Source organism: Gobio gobio, assembly GCF_949357685.1.
Source record: "Gobio gobio genome assembly, chromosome: 15".
Lineage (NCBI taxonomy): Eukaryota > Metazoa > Chordata > Actinopteri > Cypriniformes > Gobionidae > Gobio > Gobio gobio.
In genome coordinates, this window is record NC_137108.1 from 44556215 (window position 1) to 44581019 (window position 24805).

The following is a 24805-nucleotide window of genomic DNA, read 5'->3' on the forward strand; positions in this document are numbered from 1 at the left end:
TGTTGTTTATCCTTCTTTAAAACAATATTAATTTAAACAAAACCGTACAGAATCGGGAATATTTTATATGTACTTTATTCCCCCGAATATTGCATATGTTGCAATGTATCTAAAGATGAAATATTATAACATTTCTGTTTCAAGCAATGATGTTTCAGCCATGTACCATGGGAGGGGCTCTTCCATGGCAAATGTCTTCCTGATCTCGGGACAGACTGCTTAAAAGAAAATGATTGGTTGTGAATGGTGTGTATGTCGTCTTTTCATTGGCTGAGCAGGTGCACTATTGCGCCCAGTTTCATATGACTGCACCTGTTCTCGCCTTACCTGTTTGACCTGACTTGAGCGCAACTAAAGTCACGCCCACCTTCCCCCAGGTACGGCACATCTCATAGCGGAACTGCCAGGCTAAATAACAGAGCTAGTTCCTTGTACAAACAAGTGAACTGACCACCATAAACAGTGGGATTTCATTTACGTTTAGCACTGTTGTTCTGCTCTTTTAGGTCAACCGCTGTAGCATAGTTTGGTTAGCATAGTTCTTGATTCTCCTTGGGATTTTGACTCATGCAGCATTAATCTAGATTAGTGGAGATAGATCTGCTTACAAGAGTGACAATATGGGGTCTGATGAGGCCTACAACTTTGTTTTCAAAGGTAAGATTGGACACTTCTGTATAGTAACGGTTGCAATGCATGACAAACAGAATCTAATGTAACCATGTTGATGTTTGATGAGTTTCATTATCAGTTAGCATTCATCTAACTGTTTTTGCAGCGCTTGTAGAGAATGTCATTTACTTTGCACATTGTTGTATTCTACAAAAAAACAGTGTATTGTTAGAAATACCTGCAGTTGAATTCCTCCTTTATGTAAAGCTCTGAGGGTTGGTTTACCAGAGAACAAATGTAGTCCTATAGGTTGGTTGAAATCTGATTTCCATGACAACAAGGGTTTGTTTACACAAGATTATTGAGTTCTGTTACTCAATAAAGGAGGGGAAATAGTTGTACCTGTTAAAGCCCATTGTAAAACTGTGATCTGCAAGAGCAAAGCACAAACCACACTTAAAATGACCTGCGTTGTGTGCTGGTTTCATTACGGTTAAACTGAAGCAGCGAGAACAGGAAGAAACCATTTAATAGAAGCAAGATCGTGATCTTTCACCTGTCCTGATGGTTTAATCAAAAATGACATGTAAATATCAAACACTTTAAATACACACAGGTATTTGTGCATGGGAGAATTCTTCTTATAGGGTACTACATGCTTAAACCTTAAACACATTTTCCTTTTCATGTCTATCATTGTCCCATTTCCTGACATGATGTGATAAATGATTAATGTCATAATAGTCCTACATGGGTGGAGTGTTGACTTTACTCCTGACAGGTTTGAGTCATTCTTGTTTGCACCTACAATTAAAAGGGTTTTCATAAAGTGTTATACTGGTACACACTCTTCATCCAGTGTGGGTTTGTTGCGGCAGACTAATGCAAGGATTAGATCTACTTCTGTCTCAAGTTTTAATGAACAACAAGCCTGAACAATTTCTTCATAAGGATGTAGATGTGTGATTGCATAAGACATGTTTTAAAAGCAGGTTTGGTGATTTGTTCCAGAACATATTTTTGTTATGCTATTTGAAAGTCTATTCACGTCCTGAAAGCAATCACTAAGTTAAGTGGTCTAAATGCATTTATATGTCTATATATATATATATATCGTCCATGGAAGGCATAGGACCATAAAATGTTCATTCAATCATTGAATTCGATATGACTACCAGTACCTTGCTGTCAACTTATGTATTTCCATACCTTTGCGCGCCGTTCGCACAGACAACACACGTCAACACTGCGTTTCATGCTAGGGACCGTTCACACAGTTCACAGGCGTTTTCCATTCCAATGAGCCACATTTCCATTGTTTTTTTTAATGTAAACACGCGATAGGCGGACGTGTATATCGCGTCTTTTGCAATGACTCGCGCATAAGTCATGACACAGCATTGCTCAAGTTAAAATCTGTTCAACTTTAGTTCTCTAGACCTGGTGTTTTTTTCCCTCATTCCACTTCCTGCATCTCGTGTTTTTCAAAGCAAAAACGCTTTCTGTGTGAAAGACACCGAGCATCGCAAGTGAAACAGCAGCCACTTTTTACAGTTCCTCCTGAACCAAAACAACGAGCTTACACTGCGTTCACGCCATAACTACTGTAATTTGGAAGAGATGGAAACCTGTGGCTTTATACTCGGAGCGTTTCGTGTCTCGAAATTATGCGTTTCAATGGCAACACCATCAACGCTGAAATGAATCTGCAGCAGTCAGGCAGTACAGGTCAGTGCTCTTTAAGTTGTTTATGTTCATTATTATTGTAATGTTATGTGCTTTGAGACATGAGGTAGTTTAGCGCCATCTCTCATGAGCTCTCTGCTGTGTGCGGTGTGTTTTGAAGGAGGGTTGGCTTTGGAGACGCTCTTAAGAGAGGGTGGGATCTTATGTTTTCAAAGCTAGCTCGCTATTGCTAGCCTCTCCGAAAATTGCCTACCCTACCTTTAATGTTGCACTTTAAAAAGGCAGTGTGTAGTATTTATGAGGATCCATTGACAGAAATGCAATATAATATACATAACTATGTTTTCAGTGGTGTGTAAGACCTTACATAATGTACCGTTATGTGTATATTACCTTAGAATGAGACATTTCTATCTCCATACACCACAGGTCCCCTTACAGTGAAATCGCCATTTTGCGCCACGCCATGTCTCTCCAGTAGCCCTAAATGGACAAACTGCTCCACAGAGCGCTAGTCACGCTCTGCTCTCTCCGACGACGACATTTTTGTCCTGTGTCAGCCACCGTAGATTCTCAATGTGCTTTGAAAGGGAGGGGTGAGCGGTGGACGATTGCAATTCGCAATCTCACCTGCTAAAATGTACACACTGCACCTTTAAAAGAATAATAATTACATTGAAACATGCCCTACTTGGAGTAAAATGGTGGAACATTGTAGAGATAAATAACCCCTGCTTTATTTTCTCTCTTTATAAATGGCGGAAATAAATGTATGACATTAGGGAGAAGTGGTGTTAGAGTTTCTCACTGGATAAAGGGGCATTTATGCATTTGGCAGAAGCTTTTATCCAAAGCATCTTATCAATTTGTGTGTTCTCTGGGACTTGAACCCATGATCTTGCACACGTTAATTCTGTAAAAATAGTCTCGGTGTGTTTCTGTGTGCATTTATCCTGGCATTTATGCAGCTTAAACAGTAGTATATGGCACCTGCAATGCCAACGTCATGAGTTTGATTCCAAGAGAATGGATGAAACGATAACATTGAATTCAATGTAAGTCGCTTTGGATAAAACTGTCTGCCAAATAGAAATGTTTGGAATGTGGCTTATCCAATCAGAATTTAAAGTCAGATTCACTCCTTATTATCAAATTATTTCTCAATTTTTTAAACTGCAAAAAAAATCCAAGACAACAAACATTACATTGTAGACGATTGCATCACGAGTCCGTAAATGGCTGGTTCTTTAACCCGCAACTGATTTTACACAAACAGTGTTGCTAAGTAGTTTAGACACAAACAGTGTTGCTAAAGACTGTAGAAATGCAACCAAAACTTGGTGTCATGACTGTATAGTGTTCTCTTGGCATAGGGCCCTCATTGAACCCACCCATGAAAAATTTGCGATGAACCCCATGATTGTTTTGCAGTGTTAAAGAGTTTACCAAGCAGTGTTTGTGCAAAAAGGCTTTTGTCAGGCACTTCATAGAACCTTTTTAAGGGTTCCTTCCATCATAGGATCATTTTATGGATTTAGTGGATTTTGATTAAATTAACTCATAAACATACTTTATCACAAAAAAATTCAGTTAACCTGGTTTTAATATTATGCAATCATTTAAGAACTTCTAAATCTTTTTCTCCAAGAGTGTAGACTCTGTAACTCATATGCACCTCTCTGTTTTGTTGCAGTGGTTCTTATTGGAGAATCTGGTGTTGGCAAGAGCAACTTGCTGTCGCGGTTCACCAAGAATGAATTTAATCATGACAGCCGGACGACAATCGGAGTGGAGTTCAGCACAAGAACTGTGAAGCTAAATAGTCTCACCATCAAAGCTCAGATCTGGGACACTGCCGGACTGGAGCGGTACCGGGCCATCACTTCTGCGTGAGTTTTGCATGGTATAATATCTAAGGAACTTACAAATGCTGCGGCCAAACAAGCAAATATGCCCCTAATTCATAATTTACTCTGCATCATGCCACACTTTTTTATACATAAATGTGGATGTTGACCACAGCTGTGCAGCTCACATAAAATGTATCAAAAAATATATTATTTTTCTTCAAAATTTAAATTTTTGGAGTGGGTAAGATTTCATTTAAAGTCTCACATGCTTATTTATTGGATAAAAAAATACAGTAAACATTTTCCATTGTAATATACACTGATCAGGCATAACATCATGACCTAATATTGTGTTGGTCCCCCTTTTGCTGATTCATCAGACCAGGCCAACTTCTTCCATTGCTCCGTGGTCCAGTTCTGATGCTCACGTGCCACTGTTGGTGCTTTCGGTGGTGGACAGGGGTCAGCATGGGCACCCTGAATGGTCTGCAGCTATGCAACCCCATACGCAACAATGTGATGCACTGTGTATTCTGACACCTTTCTATCAGAACCAGCATTAACTTCTTGAGCAATTTGAGCTCCAGTAGCTCGTCTGTTTGATCGGACCACAGGGGCCAGCCTTCTCTCCTCACGTGCATCAATGAGCCTTGGCCGCCCATGAGCCTGTCGCCGGTTAACCACTGTTCCTTCCTTGGAGCACTTTTGATAGACACTGGCCACTGCAGACCGGGAACACCACAGGAGCTGCAGTTTTGGAGATGCTCTGATCCGGTCGTCTAGCCCAGTGGTTTTCAAACCTGTCCTGGAGGACCCCCAGCCCTGAACATTTTGTATGTCTCCCATATTTGACACACCCACTTCAGGTCTTGCAGTCTCTAATAATGAGCTCATGAGTTGAATCAGGTGTGTTAGATGAGGGAGACATACAAAATGTGCAGTGTTGGGGGTCCTCCAGGACAGGTTTGAAAACCCCTGGTCTAGCCATCACAATTTGGCCCTTTTCAAACTCGCTCAAATCCTTACGCTTGCCCATTTTTCCTGCTTCTAACACATCAACTTTGAGGACAAAATGTGCACTTGCTGCCTAATATATCCCACCCACTAACAGGTGCCGCGATGAAGAGAAAATCAGTGTTATTCACTTCACCTGTGAGTGGTCATAATGTTATGCCAAAAAATCACGGGCTATTAAAGTTACTTAAAGGGATAGTTCACCCAAAAATGAAAATTCTGTCATCATTTACTCACCCTCAAGTTGTTCCAAACCTGTATGAGTCTCTTTGTTCTGCTGAACACAAAAGAAGATATTTTGAAGAATGCTGGTAACCAAGCAGAGAGAGCAACTATTGACTACCATAGTAGGGGAAAAAATACTATGGTCTGCTTTGTTTCAAACATTCTTTAAAATATCTTCTTTTGTGTTCAGCAGAACAAAGAAACTCATACAGGTTTGGAACAACTTGAGGGTGAGTAAACGATGACAGAATTTTCATTTTTGGGTGAACTATCCCTTCAAGGTGTTCCAACTGTACTCAGTCAACATATTTACTTTGCTATGTAATTCTTCTGAAGCCATACAATAACTTTTGTGAAAGTTATTCTCTCTACAATCATGGTCACATCCACTTTCATTGTATGGAACAGAGCAGCGAGGAGATGATCACAGAATTTTAGGTGCACTGTCCCTTTAAGTAGTTCACTCGTACTTTGAATATGTGTATATGCAAATACAGTATTGACTGTATGTTCGTTGTCATTCAGCTATTCTTTAATAAACTGAGAAAAATGTAGCATAGCATATTTCACCACCGGTTGCGATGATTCATTTCTCACCTCTAAATAATGTTCTGTTGTCATTCTGCTATGGCGTAATGTTTTATGACAGTGTTCTATTCACTCAAAAAAGGAAGTAAATCCAGTCGCCTGACCTGATACGATCTGGCTTCCTATGCTTCAGATATTATCGAGGAGCAGTTGGAGCGCTACTAATCTACGACATTTCAAAGCACTTGACGTATGAAAGTGCCGAGCGCTGGTTGAAGGAACTCTACGATCACGCAGATGCTCACATCGTAGTGATGCTTGTGGGCAATAAATCGGACCTGGCAGAAGTGCGGTCCGTTCCAACAGAGGACGCAAAGGACTTTGCAGGTCATCATCGAAGACTGCTTTATTTTATTCATATAATATATAAAACATGTATAGTCCAGCAACCCCAAGTCAGTTTTTATTAATATCTTTTTTTCCTCTCTCTCTCTCTCTCTCTTTAGAAAAGAATGGTCTTCTGTTTATGGAAACATCGGCTTTGGAATCAATAAATGTTGAGGCGGCATTCAACACTGTGCTTTCAGGTGTGTGTATTCTGAACACATCAGACCTTATTTACATGTACTTTACATGTGTTCCTTGCCCTCTGGATTTCAGTCAGGCTTGAAATAGTGTAGGCAAGCACTTGGCTTCATTATCATAATCATGTTGTTATTACCGTTTCTCTCAGAAATCCATAAAAAGGTGAGCAGCAAGGAAGTGACACGAGGCTCTATCAATGCTGTGACGTTGTCCCAAAGTAATGCTCCAGCAGACGGCGCTCAGGAGGAGAAGAGGGCCTGCTGCAAGAACATGTGAAAGAACATTCTGGACGGGAAGGGTCCTAATGAAGTTGTTCATTCAGCTTGTGCAGTAGAGCTATCATTAAGAAAGAACCAGAATAGCAAAAAGCAAAAGGAAATTCATTTCATTGACTGACATAGCCATATTTGTATTCCTAAATATTATGCATGTTTGACAAGGATTCGTGTAAATTATACATTTTAATTAAAAAATATTTTCCCTATATGTTTCCTCTTAGTAGGAGATTTTTGTTTGTATTATTTTAGAAAAGTCAAGCCAAACTTTTTTTTTCCATTTTATTTTTACTAGACGCTTTTATCCAAGATGATTTATAAATGATGAATATAACAAGCAGTTCATCTTACTCGACATATTGATAACAATACATGCTGGAGATTTAAACTTTATCACTTTAATTAGTAAGTAAGTTTGAGGAAAGAACATATTTTTCCATTTACACATGTATTCACATTAGTTTTTTTAATTTGATTAATTTAACACGCCTAATGAAGATCGTTGCAAAATAACCAGACTAACTTATTATTATTTAAGACGAATCAGCACTAAATCAATATTTTTTGCAATTATAAAAATATAATATAAAGCTAAGTGCTGATTTTTATCTTCATTAATCTTAATGAATGCTTGACATTTTGGCATGTTATATTGTCATTATCATTATGATAATCCGATTGCTGATGCTGGGGGTGTTATCAATTGCTTTTGTTAAAGCAAAAAAGAAAATAAATCCAGTATGTCATTTTCAAATAATAATTAAAGCAACATTATGTAAGAAAAATGTCTGAATAGTTTTTTTTTATCACAATGAATTTCAAGTGCAGTTTGAAAAATGTGTAAAGTAACAACATATGTGTATATATACACACACACACACACACACACACACACACACACACACACACACACACACACACACACACACACACACATATATATATAGTCGGGGGAAGGTGCCCAAACCCACCCCCCTTAATTTTTTCTCCTGATCATAGATGACACAAAATTTCATCTCAGCACTTTTAATGACTGGCTACAATATTTTTATCATATATCAATATTTTTGTAATTTCATCTGAATTTCAACATTTGTGAGATTTAGTCAGACGAAACAGTTTTGAGGTTAATTGATCTAATTTTGTGTTTCTGTAAAATAGTGATCTATGACACCACATTGGGTCTCACTTTATATTAGGTGGCCTTAACTACTATGTACTTTCATCAAAAAATAAGTACAATGTTCTTTTTGTGTTCATTTTGTATTACAAAACACTTTTGCTGATATTGATGTGGATACAGGTAAAGTTATGGACAGGTGTGGTGGCATGGGTAAGTTTAAGGGTAGGGTTAGGTGTAAGGGAAGAGTCAACAGTGCAATTAAAAATGTAACAAAAAAATTAAGTAGATGTAATTACATGCAGGGCATTTTTTTCAAATGTAAGTAATATTGTCAAAACACGTATGTACACAATAAGTGCATTGTATCAAATGATTCATTTAAATGTCAGTACATAGTAGTTAAGTTGAATTTGTACACAAGGTCCCGAGTGACATGTTTCTATAGTGTTATTATTTTTAAATGTAATAATTACTGTAATTAATGGGGTTATTATTCAGTATTCCATAAATTAGATGTACATTTCAGACATCTTCGCTTTCATTAAAAACCTATAATTTAGTTGAGTGAAATCGTTCAATTTGCATTCATAGTGTTGCTATTATGACATATCAAATAAACAAATATGGGCAATTAAATATGTAAATATTCATATGTCTATATAAATCACAGAATAATTTTACCTGTCAGATAAATCTATTTTGTTGGGATTCTGCTTTTTTCATCGATTATTTAATTATTGAACTGAATCGTTATAATTACATTTTAAATAAAATAGTTTATTTAGTATTTTACATTAATGAAACGTAGAAAAATATATAAGAATTATATATCAAAGTCATTTATACATGCTGTTAAAGTTTAGCCGGGGGCTTCTTACCCCAGTAGTGAGGTAAAATAGCCTCTTTGAATAATTTTACATTTGCTAAATTAGCAAATATTTCAATTTATTTCCTATAATAACACATTGGCTGATGCATTATCATTCTGCACGTGCTAAACGTATATATCTAAATATGTTATAGATTAAAAGTAAATGCATATTGTTCTTATGGGGGGCATATATATAAATTACACCCATAAAAAACAAGATACTACCTTAATGCAATTATAATAAATGAATTGTAAATTAAAAGTCACTGAATGGTGTTGCGCAGCCCTGCCTCCTCATTACCTCCTACGTGGCATGTTCAGGCCCCATCATCCTCTGAGTGAAGTCACGCTGTGGAATGTGGAAGAGCTCACCTTACATACACCTGCGACCCTCTGCTTTCTTTTAAGCTGTTTTTCTACTGTACTGACAGTCTGCCTCGTGTGTTTTTGATCAAACATGTATATTTATTGTATTTTAATCCTTATACGTTGTGTTTATACCTCCTGACAACTATAAAAGACACACCTGTGACGTTACACACCTGTGCGGAAGCCCCGTCAAGCATTTCATTGGGTGACAGAGGCACACTCGTGTGATTGAAAGTGTTTCTGGCCAATCGGATCGCCGGAAAGGCGGGGCTATAATCGCAGCACAATGACGTAAGTGTTTGCCTTAAGATGAGACAGCAGGGCGAAACTTGGTTGACGTAGCACAGCAACATCGTATCAAAGTGTAATTTAGAGTCATTCGGGACCTATTTTGTTTAACGATTACATTATATATAACGGTCGAAAGGAAGGAGATATATATTATATGTTTTTGTTTTTGATTCTTTAACGTATGAAGTGCGCGCGTAATGAAGTGCTCGTGATCAGCTGATGCGTCTCATAAACAAAGTTTTTTTAAGCTTTGTATTACATGTAAGAGCACCTTGTGGTTCTCCGGAAGAGCATAACGTCTTAATATTTAAAAACACGGAGTTCTTATTAAGCCGGTAAGAAGATTAAAGTCATGACGGGTAGAGAGGACGAGTATGACTATCTCTTTAAAGGTGAGTACCACGTTACTACACTTCCTGAACAGCTGACTTTCAGATGAGCTCCTGCATGTCGTCTTCGTATGCGGCATATCTCGGTTTTGTTATAGTATGTATATTCTAAAACACAGGTTAGCATATTCAACCTGTGGTTTGCAACATGGTAACTGTTTCAAACTGGTCCAAGTCGTTCAATAGAGACCACCTTGGATCAGCTGGTCATACCAGCTTAAGGTGGACAAGCTGGTTTTTGGGATATGGTGGCAGGTCAACCAGCTAATGTTCATCTTAGAGCAGGTAGAAGCAAGTTAGCTGTTCCACTATCATGTTAAAATGGATATTCAGGGCAAATACATAAACATATGAATCATTTAATCAAGTGTCGTTTTTTTACTTGATTATATAACCTGTCCACATACAAGGACATTATTTAGTGAATTTCTCTGACACCATACATGACACATTCAGGGCTTTTCAGAGATGCCATTTGTTTTGAGGTTTCACCAGGACAACCACGTCTCCTTGGTCTTTAAAAATGACTGGATGAATCAATTTAGCACTCTTATGGAAATATATTTTGTAATTTTCTAATTGTTTGTTATAAATCAACATCTCAGGAAAATGTTATGGGGTTTCCAATCAAAATATGTCTGTCTGTTACAAAACAGGGCTTTCTGTTTCATACATGTCCTCTGTAGAGGGCACCAGGACCTAAATCATGTTTATCAGGCATTTTAGGAGACACAACAAGTGAATAGGGAAGGAAATTACACATCAATATTCCTATAAAATATTATGAAAATGTTATTTTCCCGGTATTACACTTCTCATTCATTACATGTTGCTCCAAGAACACATTAATATGCAAATTAGAGACAGTATAGATATATTGCATAATATATTGCTTAAAGTAAAATGGTATATCAGTTCATTCTGTTATACATTACATAACATAGTTGAGAATCATCTTTAAACAAAGTGTGGTTAAAAAATCCTGAAACCTACAAATTGATTGGTGAATACAAAATTTGTTATTTTATTTGAGTCGTGGTGTCCACTTATGAGGACATAGCATAACATATGAATAGAATATAATTTTTCAAAAGGTTTTTATTCCCCCATTTGTTTCTTATGCTCCAAACAATGTAATGACATGAAAAAATACTAAATTCAAACAAATTTTCCTGGATCTTAGGAGGATAATACACAACATGATTGGCTTCTCGTAACGTGTCTTGTTTTATATTTAATATAAATCAGACTTTTGATGATATGGAAACAGACAATTTGAACATTTAAAGCACAAGTGTCACATGGAAAAGGAAAAAAAAACATTTTGTCCTTTTGTGTAAAACTGATTTTGAAGTTTCATTCAATAGTGTCTGCAATAAAAGCACAGTTAAACTGGTAGGACCTGTATAAATCAGGTCTTTCTCAGGCTGGGTTTGCATTCAGGAGGTTTTTAAAACTCACTGAGGTCATGGCCTATTTGTTTCCTAATGCAGGAGAAATCTGGAAGATTAGATCACACGGATCATCCGTTTGTCTTGTTTAAGAATTTCTCCTAAAGTGACAGACTAATGTGAATACTAATGATGATTGTGACCTCGTTAATGTCTGTGGTGGTTATGTCCTTGGATTTGACACTTCCATTAGTCAAAGTTCTGCCCTCGACCTCCGTGTGTGTTTAAGATGTCCGGTCACCTTTTGCTGTTTGATCATGAATCAATCTGTGCTGTTCAATCACCGCTCTGCTCTTTAAACATGCCCTTCCACTAGCTTTAAAACAAGCAAAGTCTTTGTCAAAGTGCATTCCTGTGTGTTTAACTCAGACAATTATCATTACAACAAATAAAGCTGAGATGTGTGTTGGTGGAATGTATTCTTTCATGTTGATGAATTGACAGTATTAGCAGAGATTGTTTTAGATTTAGGTTAAATGAAAATGAAAATTTTCATTATTTAATCACCATTTAATCCCCTTCGTGTCATATTTAGGTCTTGTGATGTTATACGATAACGTTGTGTGAAGAACAGACTGAAATGCAAGTTGTTATTCACTGATAGTCCTTGCATCCACTGAAGCTTTGAAATCTCATTGACTTCCATGTTCAGATGTAAAAAAATTCGAATTCTAAATAAATTTTATTTGACACAAGGCAAAAACAATTGGTTCTCAAATGTCCAAACTGAACGGGACATGATAGTTTGAATATACAGATTTGAGAATGAGATTTATTGTGTGTGAGTGTGAGAGTCATTTTTGGTCGCCAGTCTTTAATAAGACTTAATAATAAGAAATAAGATTTTTAAGAATAAGAATCCTAATACTCTCTAATGCTCACCAAGGCTGCAAATATAATAACAAAATTGTAAAATATTATTACAATTTAAAATGAATCTTTTCTATTGTAATATAGTTTAAACTGTAATTTATTCCTGTGAATTTTAAGCATCATTACTCCAGTCTTCAGTGTCACATGATCCTTCAGAAATCATTCTAATATGATGATTTGCTGCTCAAGAAACATTTATAATCATTATTAATGTTGAAAACAGTTGCTTCATATTTTTTGTGGAAACTGTAACATGTTTTAACTGGATTCATTGATGAATAGGAAGTTCCAAAGGACAGCATTTATTTGAAAAATGTTATTAAAATGTACAAATCTACTGTCACTATTTTGATCTATTAAATGCAACCTTGCTAAATAACATCATTGGTCATCCAAAAATAAGTACAATGTACTGTTCATATTATATTGCAAAACACTTTTGCTGATATTGAGGTGGGATACGGGTAAAGTTATGGACAGGTGTGGTGGCATGGGTAGGGTTAGGTGTAAGGGAAGTGTCAAGTGTAATTATAAAATGTAACTACAGAAATTAATTACAGATGTAATTACATGCAAGTAATTTTTAAAATGTAAGTACAATGTAAAAAACAAATGTATGTACACAAGTGCATTGTATCAAATGATTAATTTTAGTAGTTAGTAATTGAGGCCACCTAATATAAAGTGGGTCCAAAGCATTAGTTTCTGTAAAAAAAATCGTAACTACCTGATATGTGTTCCATTTTTGCCTCTATCAGCGGAAGAGAGACATTCCTAGTATTTCATAACTCTGCCTGTGTGGGTGAAAAAGGGAGTTGCTCTTTGGTCTTGCCCTTTTCACTCATTGTTAAAAGCTTTGTGGAAACACACCCTCTGTGTGTGAAACATTCGACTGTAATTGCTATTGTGCGGTGGAAGGATGCCGGTTTTTGCCAGTGCACAAATGGAATATGCTTGAAAGAGCTCTCATAGTGTCACATGTGTCTCCAGGGTCAATAGCACACACAATAGCATATAAAAGCACCATAAAGTTGAACCAGTTGATCTCACGCACCGTTGTCCTTGTCATTCGCAGTGGTTCTGATTGGCGACTCTGGTGTGGGCAAGAGTAACCTGCTCTCTCGCTTCACCCGCAATGAGTTCAACCTGGAGAGCAAGAGCACCATCGGGGTGGAGTTTGCCACACGCAGTATCCATGTGGAGGGCAAGACCGTCAAGGCCCAGATCTGGGATACAGCCGGACAGGAGAGATACAGGGCGATCACATCAGCGTAAGTGTCTTAATAAAATCGATCAAGACATCAGCTCATTTATGTCCAGTTGTGTGTGTATATTAGAGATCTACTGATTATTTGCATGTTTATGTGCGCAACTTCACGAGATGAGCATAAACCGAGAGAGAGAGAAATAAATTCAGCGCTTTTATTTCCAACATGCTCTCATTCATGGCTGTTTTATGTAATTCATGTAAAGTTACGTCTTTATTGGGACAAAACGGATTACGTGACTCCTTGAGTTCGTCTATTTTTAGCGCATGTTTAAACTACATAACACAGCCTATTTTATTTGTGCATATCTCATTTGTGCATTACTGGCTGTAATGTTAAATAAAGTTTATTAATTAAGGGATTCAAGTTATTTTACTTTTGAACACCGTTGTTGACTCATCTCCCCTCAAACCCAGTGCTTTAAAGGGGTGATGAATTGAGAAATCAACTTTCCTTTGAGCCTTTGGTATATAAAAATTCATCGTGATATTAGAATATCCTGTCAATTTCAGAGCTGAAAACGTCCTTGTTAGTCAAGCTTTTATAGACACCAGGCCCAGAAAACGAGAGCTCTCACAATATGTCGACCACTGACATATTAGGACGCAGAAGCACTGCCTCAAGCCCGCCCACGACTCGTGGAGCTAAACGGGTCGAGCAATAAACATGATGGTTCCAGCTCACGTGTGTTAAGACATTGCACGTTTGTTTGCTTTATTTCACTGCGGAATCGATTGTAAACAAGATACAGGTCGTGACTGGATATGCAGACATATTGAGATTAAAACACAATGCTGTACCTCCTATATTGGATCTGACAGGAACGGTGCAACACACTTATGTTAGTAAACATGTTTTATATGTGTTAGTATTGCATTGTTACAGATCGTTTGATATCTATTGATTACACACCTTAGCACGCGGTCACAGGATGTAGAAGGTGTTATTGGTTCATTCGTGATCAGACTCGGACTTGTAACGCCAGCTCGCAAAACCCAAAGTCCCGGGGCTATGTGTTTTTCAGACGGGCTATGACCTTTCTTGTGTGTGTGTGTATGTGTGTGTGTGTACGGTTTGCTAATATATTCACTGATGATTGGGCGAAATGATACAGAAATAACATTCCAATCAATCGCAGGTGGATGAGAGATGAGAGTCCTGTGAGTGTTTCTCCAGACGCTTTCAAAACAATCCCCACATGTACTGAGGGGAGCTGAAGCTCATTAACTATGCAAATCATATCCAATCCTAGCCGTGGGTGTTTACTTCCAAGTCTTCAGTGCGGCACGCCCATCAAAACCGATCGTTTTTCAGAGAGCCTCAAAACCAGTGCAGAAAATAGCCTATTACTTATTCATTATGATGTTTCTGAATGTAAAAACCACGCAAACGTCATAAGTTGACCTCAGACAACAGTATAAAAAAATAAAAAAAGCCAGTTCATAACACCTTTAAAGGGATAGTTCACCCAAAAATGAAAGTTAGCCCATAATTTACTCACCCTCAAGTCATCCTTAGGTGTATATGACATTCTTCTTTCAGACTAATAAAATCTGAGGTATCTTACAAAAGTCCAGGCTAATCCAAGCATTAGAATTGGATTCATAATTGCTCTGTTTTTGAAGTCCATAAAAAGTGCATCTGTCCGTCAAATAACGTGCTCCACGCAGCTCTGGGGTGTTAATAAAGGCCTTCTGAAGCGAATTGACGCGTTTGTGTAAGAAAAATATTAATATTTAAAACTTTATCAAGTAGAGTTCCAGCCGATTGATTTCCTTGGAAAAGTGTTGAATGTTGAAAGTGAAACTCAAGATGCGTACATGACGTCGCGTTAGTATTTCGGTCGGCAGAGGAACTTTCAGCACTTTTCCCATAAATTGAACAGGGAAGGCGTCGGCCGAAAGAGTACTTGATAAAGTTTTAAATATGAATATTTTTCTTACACAAATGCGTCGATTCGCTTCAGAAGGCCTTTATTAACACCTCAGAGCTGCGTGGAGCAGTTATTTGATGGGCAGATGCACTTTTTATGGACTTCAAAAACAGAGCAACTATGAATCCAATTCTAATTCTAACGTCTAAAGACCTATCTTTTCCAGCAACACCTGACCGATCGAGAATAGCACTTATCATTCTGTTCATTGTCTGTCTGTCTAATTTATTTATTAATAAAAATAAATTCTGTTCTGTTCTGTGCTAGATTAATTGAGAATTGTAACAGCACTTGCATATTGTTGATATTGTTGCCCTTAGACTGCTCTAGCTGCTGCTATTTCCCTCATTTGTAAGTCGCTTTGGATAAAAGCGTCTGCTAAATGACTAAATGTAAATGTCTAATGCTTGGATTAGCCTGGACTTTTGTAATATACCTCAGATTTTATTCGTCTGAAAGAAGAATGTCATATACACCTAGGATGAATTGAGGGTGAGTAAATTATGGACTAAATTTCATTTTTGGATGAACTATCCCTTTAATGGCGGGCATGTACGCAATTCTCAACGTCCACAAGATGGCGCCATTTATCAGTGAATCTTATATTACAAAACCGATACCCAATTATGGGAAAATGTTTAAATATCGGGAAACCGATATATCGGTCGATCTCTAATATATATATTTTGTTTCTAGCATGTTATATGTTTGGCAACAGTTCTTCTAACCCTAATTGATGGAGTGTGTAGTTTTTCCTTTCATAAACAACCATGTAGGAAGACCTATCATGGCCATATTCCAGGATGACAATGTCAAGATTCATCAGGCTCAAACTGTGAAAGAAGGGTTGGGAGGGAAGCATGAAGAATGTATTGGCTGAGACCTTATGATGAATTGGTCCAGACCATAAATTAATTGAAAGTTTGTGGGATGTGCTGAAGGAGACTTTACAGAGTGCTGGACTCTTGCAATGTCAATACAAGATATTGACCAAAAATTGAGAACTTCAATAGAGCAGCGAAAGCGGCGAACAAGTTCGTAAGCGCTGTGCATGAGACGATCCAGCTGCTCTTGCTGGATGCGCGCGCGGTTTAATCAGGTAGCGTCGTTTCTTCTCCTGGCTTTTGAAGTTCCCATGCACCCGCAGCACTCTAGAAGCCTAAATAACAGCGCTTATGTGTGGGGGCGTGGTGGGGTTTGGCGGGCGGCCCAATAGGAAAAGTTTAGATGCTCCTGATCGACTGTCAATCATTTCCTCGGCCAATCACGGCCCCCTCCGTGCTCGGGCCCTGGAGCCCCACCTAGCCCTTACGTTAATCCGGCCCTGGTATATATACAGTGGCATGAAAAAGGATGTGAACCGCTTGCAGAATCTGTGAAAATGGGAATAATTTTAACTATATTAGAGGGATCATACAAAATGCATGTTATTTTTTATTTAGTACTGTCCTGAATAAGATATTTTACATAAAATGTTAACATATAGTCCACAAGACAAAAAAATAGCTGAATTTATTAAAATAACCCTGATAAAAAGTTTATGAACCATTGATTCTCAGTGCTGTGTGTCGTTCCCTGGATGATCCATGGCTTTTTTGTTTTGTGATGGTTGTTCATGAGTCCCTTGTTTGTCCTGAGCGGTTAAACTGCCCAATGTTCTTCAGAAAAATCCTCCAGGTCCTGCACATTCTTCAGTTTTCCAGCCTCTTTTTCATATTTGAACCCTCTCCAGCAATGACTGTATGATTTTAAGATCCATCTTTTCACACTGAGGACAATTGAGGGACTCAAACACAACTACTAAAAAAGGTTGAAACATTCACTGATGCTCCAGAAGGAAACACAATGCATTAAGAGCCAGAGGGTGAAAACCTATTGAATTTGAAAATCAAGGTAAATTGTACTTAATTTGTCTTCCGGGAAACATGCAAGTATCTTCTGTTGCTTCTGAAGGGCAGTACTAAATGAAAAAAAATTATATTTAAACAAAATAAGAAAAATTTGGACATCCTGTTCAAAAGTTTTCACCCCCCGGCTCTTAATGTATTGTGTTTTAATTACTTAAATTAAAAGTAATTTTTTAAAGCCTAATACATGTTGAAATTGATATAGCTTTCAGTTATGTTGAATGTCTATCATTAATGTTTCATCAGTATCAGTGATACTGGCCTTCATTCATAAAAAGGTGCCATTACAACAAATATTTAAAATATACGGTCTTTAAGTTGTTTCTACATTAATTTGGAGAGTAACTGTGAAATTATTACAATATAAAAATATTAAAAACTCAGATGTTTTTAATCGCGATTAATTACAGAAACAATGTGCGATTGAATTAGTATTTTTTTTTAAATAATAATAATATTTTTATATATATGTATATATGTATGTATATATGTATGTGTGTGTGTGTGTATATGTGTATATATATAGAGAGAGATATCTCGAAATGTATTGTCCTAAAAAAATACACCTGACTAAAATCTGTGGGAATGTGTGTGCCGAACCTTAAAGATTTGATATAACATTCAGGAAGTATATACAAATATTTGGAGACCAAAAGCAAGTTTCAAGTTTTAATGATTTATACCCATTTTTGTGGCGCTTTTTATCATCTATAAAGATACAACGTTATTTCCCATTTGGCATCCTTGATGTCAAATTCTTTTGTGTGCTATATGAATAATTTTGAGTCCAGTTTCTAGGCCTTTCAGTTAATAAAAAAAAAAGCTATAAATATATACATGGCATTTCAGGGCCTGCCATGTCCACCTTATTTTCTGTGTCTGTACAAGATTTCCGATTATATGTACGAACAACAAAGTGCAGTAAATAAAATCATTTAAATTTAATTTAACAAATGCCACTTTGCAACATCGAGCAGCATAAGAGACTGAGACTAAAATAACTGTAAGCGACTAACACCAAAGGCCTTGCACATTCAAGGTAAAAACAGCTGTCCCACTCTTACCGTATTCTACTATAGGATGCCATTGAATCCCAAGTAATTAAGGGCAGCTGAATGAGCTTGTAATAATCACATGACCATACACACTATTATTGAGCACTTTAGGTTGCGTAATAAGTTGTGTAAATTTCAAAATCGCATTTAATAAATGCATCTTTTTAAATGTGTGTATTCAAAGGTATTACAGAGGTGCCGTAGGAGCCCTGCTGGTGTATGACATCGCCAAGCATCTGACCTATGAAAACGCCGAGCGCTGGCTGAAGGAGCTGCAGGATCATGCTGACAGCAATATTGTCATCATGTTAGTAGGGAACAAAAGCGACTTGCGCCATCTGAGGGCTGTTCCTATGGATGAAGCCAAGGCGTTTGCAGGTTAGTGTTGGGGAAGCTAGTTTGAACTTTAATTCTCATGCTACTCATATTAAGAGTTTCTGTTGAGTCATTTTTTTCTGGCAAATCAAAGGCATCATTTATTAAGTTACACCTCAGAATAAAACTACACCCAAAATTAATTCTAATGAATGGTAGACTTTAATTAAATATTAACCACCGTTCAAAAGTTTGGGGTCAGTAAGAATTTTTGACAGTAGAGACATTTATAAAGACAAAAGTGTCACAGTAAATACACAAAAGATAACTAAAGTTAACTCTCCATCCTTTAAAAAATGCATCACAGTTTCCACAAAAATGATGAAGCAGCACAACTGTTTTCAACATTGATAATAATAAATGTTTCTTGAGCTAATCAGCATATTAGAATGACTTCTGAAGGATCATGTGACACTGAAGACAGGTGCTGTTGTATTAACTTCATTTATTTTCAAATACTTGTGTTGCGAGGAATTGAATCCATGAAATTGGTGTTGCTAGCTCCATGCTCTTAAACTCTCAACCTCTAGTAATGATTTAAACATGTTGCATGCTACTTGTTTATCTCAGAATTAGTGTGTGTTTTCTTTGATAATGTATTTGAGAAGCTAGATATAAAGTAAAACATGTATATTTTTGTGTGCGTTTAGGAGATGTCAAGTGCTCTGTTGAATTGTGTGTGTGTGTGTGTGTGTGTGTGTGTGTGTGTGTGTGTGTGTGTGTGTTTTACAGAGAAGCATGGACTTTCCTTCCTGGAGACCTCAGCGCTGGACTCTTCTAATGTTGAACTTGCCTTTCAGACCATTCTTACAGGTCAGTCCTGAGCAAATCATCCAAAATGGTGAATCTCATTAAAGCTGCCATGTTTCTTTAAGACATTCTCATTACTGTAATGCGAAAAGTAGTATTTAAATAGAAGCGTATTAATGCATCGTTTTTTTGTGCTGACTTTTAATTTAAGCTGATTTAAAAACAAAAAAAGTTACAGTAATTTGTACTGTATTACAGAATTTTTCAAAGAAACACCATGAATAATGGGCATTAAAAAAACTCAAAAGGGAAACATCCAGATGCATTGCCATAATGAGAATTTGGGGGTATTTTCAAATGTCGTAATTTTTATTATTATTATTATTAATTTTAGGGTGAAATGTGGCATAGATGTATTGTCATTACCGTGTGAGGAAAACCATTTGTGGAGAAAAAAAAATACAATTCTCATTGTTGTAGTACAGAAATGAAAATCATCCTGAAATTTACAAATGTAATTTATGTTTTAAATAATATTATTATTCTGTCACATTACAGTAATGAGAATTTGGGGTTGAGGGAATCTGTTTAGTTAAAAATTTCGGTAACACTTTACAACAAGGTCTCATTTTTTAACATTAGTTAACTAACATTAACTAACCACAAGCATTACATTTGTTACTGTATTTATTATTCTATGTTAATGTCAGTTAATAAAAATAGTCCTTCATCTTAGTTCACATTACATTAACCAATGTTAACCAATACAGATACTTTCTGCTTAGTCATGTTTTTTTTTTTTTTTGTAATAAAAATAAAATCAAAAATCAAAAAAACAAACGGGGAACATTTTTCTTTATTTAAAATAAGGAGGGGGGTGTATTTATTTGGCAGTTTATGTAATATTCAGATGTAGTATGCAATTCAAAACTAGAGCGCTTGTGTATGTTATCAAGTATTGCCTCTAGATGGCGGCAAACTCCAAGCCACAGAAATACTCTGATTTTCCTGTGAATGAGTGAAACTGTGTTTTGAGGTCAAACTTTAAAAGTTTGACCTCACAGAAATAGTGGTTTGCTTTTTTGCAGTTTTTCTTTTGTTTATGTTGATTTTTTTGGCTTGCCTGGGAAATGCCTCTTCAGCCACACAGTGTTTCACAGGTGCACTGTTCATTTCTGTGTGACATTGAACCGCAGCTGAACTGTCAGTAGCATACCTGAATGATGACTTTTATCAGGTAACCCTCCGTAATGCCGGAATCTCTGCCCGACTCTCTCTCACACAGAAATCTACCGTATCGTGTCCCAGAGGCAGATGTCAGGGCGTGGCGAAGACAGCTTCTCCCCCAGCTCCAAAGTGGTTCCCATTACTGTACAGCCTACACAGAATTCTGGCAAGCAGGGCGTCTGCTGTCAGAATAACTGAGCTGCCACAGCGCCACCGTGGGATCCGGGGAAAATCAACAACTTTGTTGGGCCGGGCTGCGATGTTGATGACCGTGACCGTCCGACTGCGTTGTATTCCCTGTGCGTGGTGTGGTTAATGTATGTAACGGACTTACTTAGTTATGCCCAGAATCAGTAATCTTAAAAATAGGACAATAAGAGATGTTGAAATTCAATGGATCAAGCATTTTCTCAGAACCAAGAGGCCATGCTTCTTGTTTCAGACTAATTAGAAATGAGCAGTTAGCTGGGGCGCTCAGACGTGGCTGCTCTTTTTTTGTTTATTTCCCGCACTTTTTGCCTGCTTACAAACAATGGGCAGGAAGAACGAGGAAAAAGTGCTTAGAATGTGTAACGCTACCTTTAAATAACTCTTGAATGCTTTCCGATCACAATAGGGATTCACTTGTGAAATTATATATTTTTATTCCCCTTTAGTGTGCAACCGCAGAAGTAGTCTGACAACTTTGTGATCATCATAGCCGCCTGTTCGGTCAATTCTTACACTGTAACGGCTCTTTTGTATTTATTGAATGCAAATATGATCTTGTTATACTGTGGTATTTTTGCTCTCTTTTGTCATGCTTCTGTGAACCGTTTTTTTCCATCACTTGATTATTGATCAGAAGGGTTTCTCCTTCTAGTCATGGCGCTGGGAGTGTTTTCTGTGGATCAGAGCAATCTTAATAGGTTGAGCTAATAGGCAGATGCACGTGATGTAGTGTTTGAGTGTAAGAGTATCGTCTATTCTGATTTAGGGTTGGGAATTATCTGGTTTTCTAAAAAACAAAACTTACCAAATTATATTTATGATGTCTGTTATCAATGCATAAAATATACATTATGTGCACCATGCATTAAACTTGTCCGATGGCATGGCGGTCATTATCCATCTCATTTCTTGTCAGCTGTGCATTAAAATCAGCATAACTTTCAGGCACATGATTTTTGTTTCCTACGTTTTTTAGAAAAAGTTTGGAAACTCACCTTTTGTGGTATATTAAAAAATAATTTTATTACTGTTCAGCTGAAATTCTCATAATTTCACAACAGACTTGTTATGACGGTAAAGAATGGAATATGATTTTCCCAAATATTGTCCATTCTTTGATTTTCCTCAGAATTACTAAAAAAAAAAAGAACCAGAATCAGAAGGAAGAGTTCATCTATAAATGAAAATTGTTCTCAAATTATGATACAATTTTTGATTTTGTGAACTATTCCTTCATATACCTACCCCTACTCAGAGAACAGATGCGGGTCAGACATTTTTTTTCCTGCTTTATATCGTTTTGTTGTACTTTCTGTGGCACATTTGCATGATTGCTTTTGCTTTAGCTGGTTTCTGGGTGTTGTCTTTGACCTAATAGTGTTTTTTTCTGCTTGCAAAATGAGCGGCAGGTGGGATTCGGTTCTCTAAGAGGAGCTTCTATCATTGGGTACATTGACCATATTATATTGCAAGGCAGGGGAACTGATGGCTTGTGATGTACTGCTGAGGTTTTCTTACTGGAAGCGAATTCCTCTCTGGCCACCCCTTGTTATCTGCTACGTGTAACCCGAAGAGCAGCAGGTCTCTTGAGATCTCACTCACTGTCCCAGCTTTTCTGTCTTCTACGCTTTTTGGTGTGGTTTTATCTTTGCGTACGTTTGCTGTGACGTTCAGATTCTCCTCGCCTCAGGACGGGCAGGCCGGGGTTGTGCTATTGGCTTTATTTTTTATAGTAGTGTTGTAATTTGTTTAAATACACGACACGAGGTGTTTCCCTAAATGCCTTGCATGAAAGATTTATGCTAATGCCATCAATCTGTTATGCTGAATATCAGCCATTTAGCTGGAGTCGTTGATAATTACTGCTTTGGGAAGATTCTGTCATCGTGCCTGTTCTTTTCCCAGTGGGACTTCTGAACAAAGGCTCTGAATACTGCAAATACATTTATACATTTTCAATGAACATGGATGTTTATCAGCTGTCGGGTTTTTTAACTTGGGTTTACATAGACACTGTTTTTTTTTTTTTTTTTTTTTTTTTAGGGTTCCCACATCTTTTGACCAGTGACTTCCGCATGACCTTTCCAGTCATTCCTGAATACTGGATAAGGCAAATCATGGTATAGAGAGATTGCACTCACAAGGAGCAATTTCTAGCTGATGAAATATTTATGAGCTTTTTTTTGAAACGTTATTAATTTCAATGACTTTTCCAGGTGATTTTTAAAATTCCCTGATATTTCCATGAACACGTGGGAACGCACTTTTATTTTTTAAATATTTGGTGATTTCTTTTCTTTTTTGCAGTTTTCTGTGTATTTAAATGACATTCATGAATAAAATCAGTTTTGTTTCAAATCATCAGGTGTATGACCAACAGAATTCAGGGTAGCAGTGATTATTCAGTTTGTTTTATTAGAAACATTTACAATACAATTTCTTGAAAATAACCAAAAAATCCAAACTAGTATGGCATAGATACATTGATCAAATATCAAAAATGAACGTCACAAAGAACATGTTCTAAGGAAATAACCTGCAGTTTGCGTGCCCCGTGTAGACACGACACTGAATTATGAAATTAAAACGACTCGTGGAGTATCGGCTAGCCTCGTCTATGATATGGCAAACCCCTCGCTTATCAACAATAAATTGAACACTAGTACCAGGAGATGCTTGACCAAACTAATGCACTAAGACCACTATGAGAGCTGTATGAAACACTTCTACTGTGCTGGAAGCTACCAAATACAGACTGTCGGACTGGAGTAACTCATCCCAAGCGAGGTCACGTCAATGACCATCCTAACCCCCCCCTCCCCATGTTCCTGTCTGACTGAAATTGAAACCACTACACAACTATCATTGCCACCACAGAGCCAAAACAAAGTCGAGATGCGTGTTCACCATGAAGTAAGTATTGAGAGACTATGCTTCTCCGTGTAATCTTGTAAACAATAGTTCACCGCTTTGACATGTTTGAGACACTCTCGGTAATAATGAAACGTAATCATCAGCCCTTGAGTGTGCTTTGTACATAAGCCTCATTTGTATGTGACAAAACAGGTTGCCAGTTAAGAGATGATACAAGTTACATGCAAATAACGGTATTACTGTGAGTGTGCTCGAAACCTGCATTCCGTTCACATAATCTGGAAACAAATATGATAACGGAATGTCTGATTTGCAGAAAAAAAGTGATTTGATTTTTTTTTTTGTTTTCTTTTTTTTCAAGTTTTGTCATGCATATTTTGAAACGATTGGAAATTGGAACATTGTTACATGTAGTTGATTTTTGCTCGTATTACTATGCACAATCGTTTTTCAGTTTCACCCTGTTATACTTCAGCCTGTTATCGCTTCGTAACAATTGCATTTAAAAACAAAGCAATTTAATAATAAAAAAAAGGAAGGGACCCTTTATTCACTCAGCTATGGACGAGTACACAACACTTCTGAGTGCTTCTAGTATGCAAAAACGCGGTATTGAGGCACAAAGTTGAAGTGACTAAAATTCCCCGAATGCTATAAAATATTTCTGCCGTTAATGCGCACGTTAGAACGGCACGTTTTAAAATATAAGCCTTTGAAACCCCACGCCACTCGTTTTATGCTGTCAGAAGTGTGAAGGATTTTTCTAACTTTCATAAATAAAAATTCTATAGTTTTAATCATTTTAGTAGAAATCAACTTCATGCGTTTTAGAAATATATTAACTTTTTTAATTTATTAATTAAAAAACAAAACGTCTTGAAGTTACTTATAAATATGTTTGCTTCATTAAAGATATTCATAAATAACATCCAGATACTGACCTCTTCCTCTGTCTATGAAATAATAATGCATGTTAGCAAAATAGAATCTTACGAAACAGCTATAAGACTTTTATTTTTTTTTTCCCTTTTAAGTTGCTTTGTATAAATGCTGTGAGGAAGAAC

The 24805-nt window shown here is 37.0% G+C and overlaps 2 protein-coding genes across 3 annotated transcripts; both read left to right on the forward strand.

The window, feature by feature from the left end:
- The first annotated feature begins 327 nt into the window (after positions 1-327).
- On the forward strand, positions 328-7552 carry rab25b (RAB25, member RAS oncogene family b). 2 transcript variants are annotated; one of them, XM_079837260.1, is made up of 5 exons: positions 328-657; positions 3992-4187; positions 6109-6302; positions 6422-6502; positions 6649-7552. In XM_079837260.1, exons 1-5 carry the CDS (start codon positions 621-623, stop codon positions 6774-6776), a joined length of 636 nt encoding a protein of 211 aa, XP_079693386.1. In that variant the 5' UTR covers positions 328-620; the 3' UTR covers positions 6777-7552. The 2 variants fall into 2 exon arrangements, with proteins under 2 accessions (XP_079693386.1, XP_079693387.1); XM_079837261.1 differs by lacking the exon at positions 328-657 and adding an exon at positions 1008-1198.
- Positions 7553-9396: 1844 nt separating this feature from the next.
- On the forward strand, positions 9397-23247 carry rab11al (RAB11a, member RAS oncogene family, like). The gene is made up of 5 exons (XM_079837259.1): positions 9397-9821; positions 13218-13413; positions 18490-18683; positions 19413-19493; positions 20716-23247. The coding sequence occupies exons 1-5, from the start codon at positions 9782-9784 to the stop codon at positions 20853-20855; spliced, it is 651 nt and encodes a 216-aa protein (XP_079693385.1). The 5' UTR covers positions 9397-9781; the 3' UTR covers positions 20856-23247.
- The last annotated feature ends 1558 nt before the right edge of the window (positions 23248-24805 follow it).

Excerpts from the sequence above, each read along its gene's own strand:
- rab25b (XM_079837260.1), top strand. The coding sequence starts at position 621 with ATGGGGTCTGATGAGGCCTACAACTTTGTTTTCAAAG. Across the intron at positions 4,188-6,108 it reads TACCGGGCCATCACTTCTGC|ATATTATCGAGGAGCAGTTG; the intron begins GTGAGTTTTGCA and ends CCTATGCTTCAG. Across the intron at positions 6,303-6,421 it reads GGACGCAAAGGACTTTGCAG|AAAAGAATGGTCTTCTGTTT; the intron begins GTCATCATCGAA and ends CTCTCTCTTTAG.
- rab11al (XM_079837259.1), top strand. The coding sequence starts at position 9,782 with ATGACGGGTAGAGAGGACGAGTATGACTATCTCTTTAAAG. Across the intron at positions 18,684-19,412 it reads TGAAGCCAAGGCGTTTGCAG|AGAAGCATGGACTTTCCTTC; the intron begins GTTAGTGTTGGG and ends TGTGTTTTACAG. Across the intron at positions 19,494-20,715 it reads CTTTCAGACCATTCTTACAG|AAATCTACCGTATCGTGTCC; the intron begins GTCAGTCCTGAG and ends TCTCTCACACAG.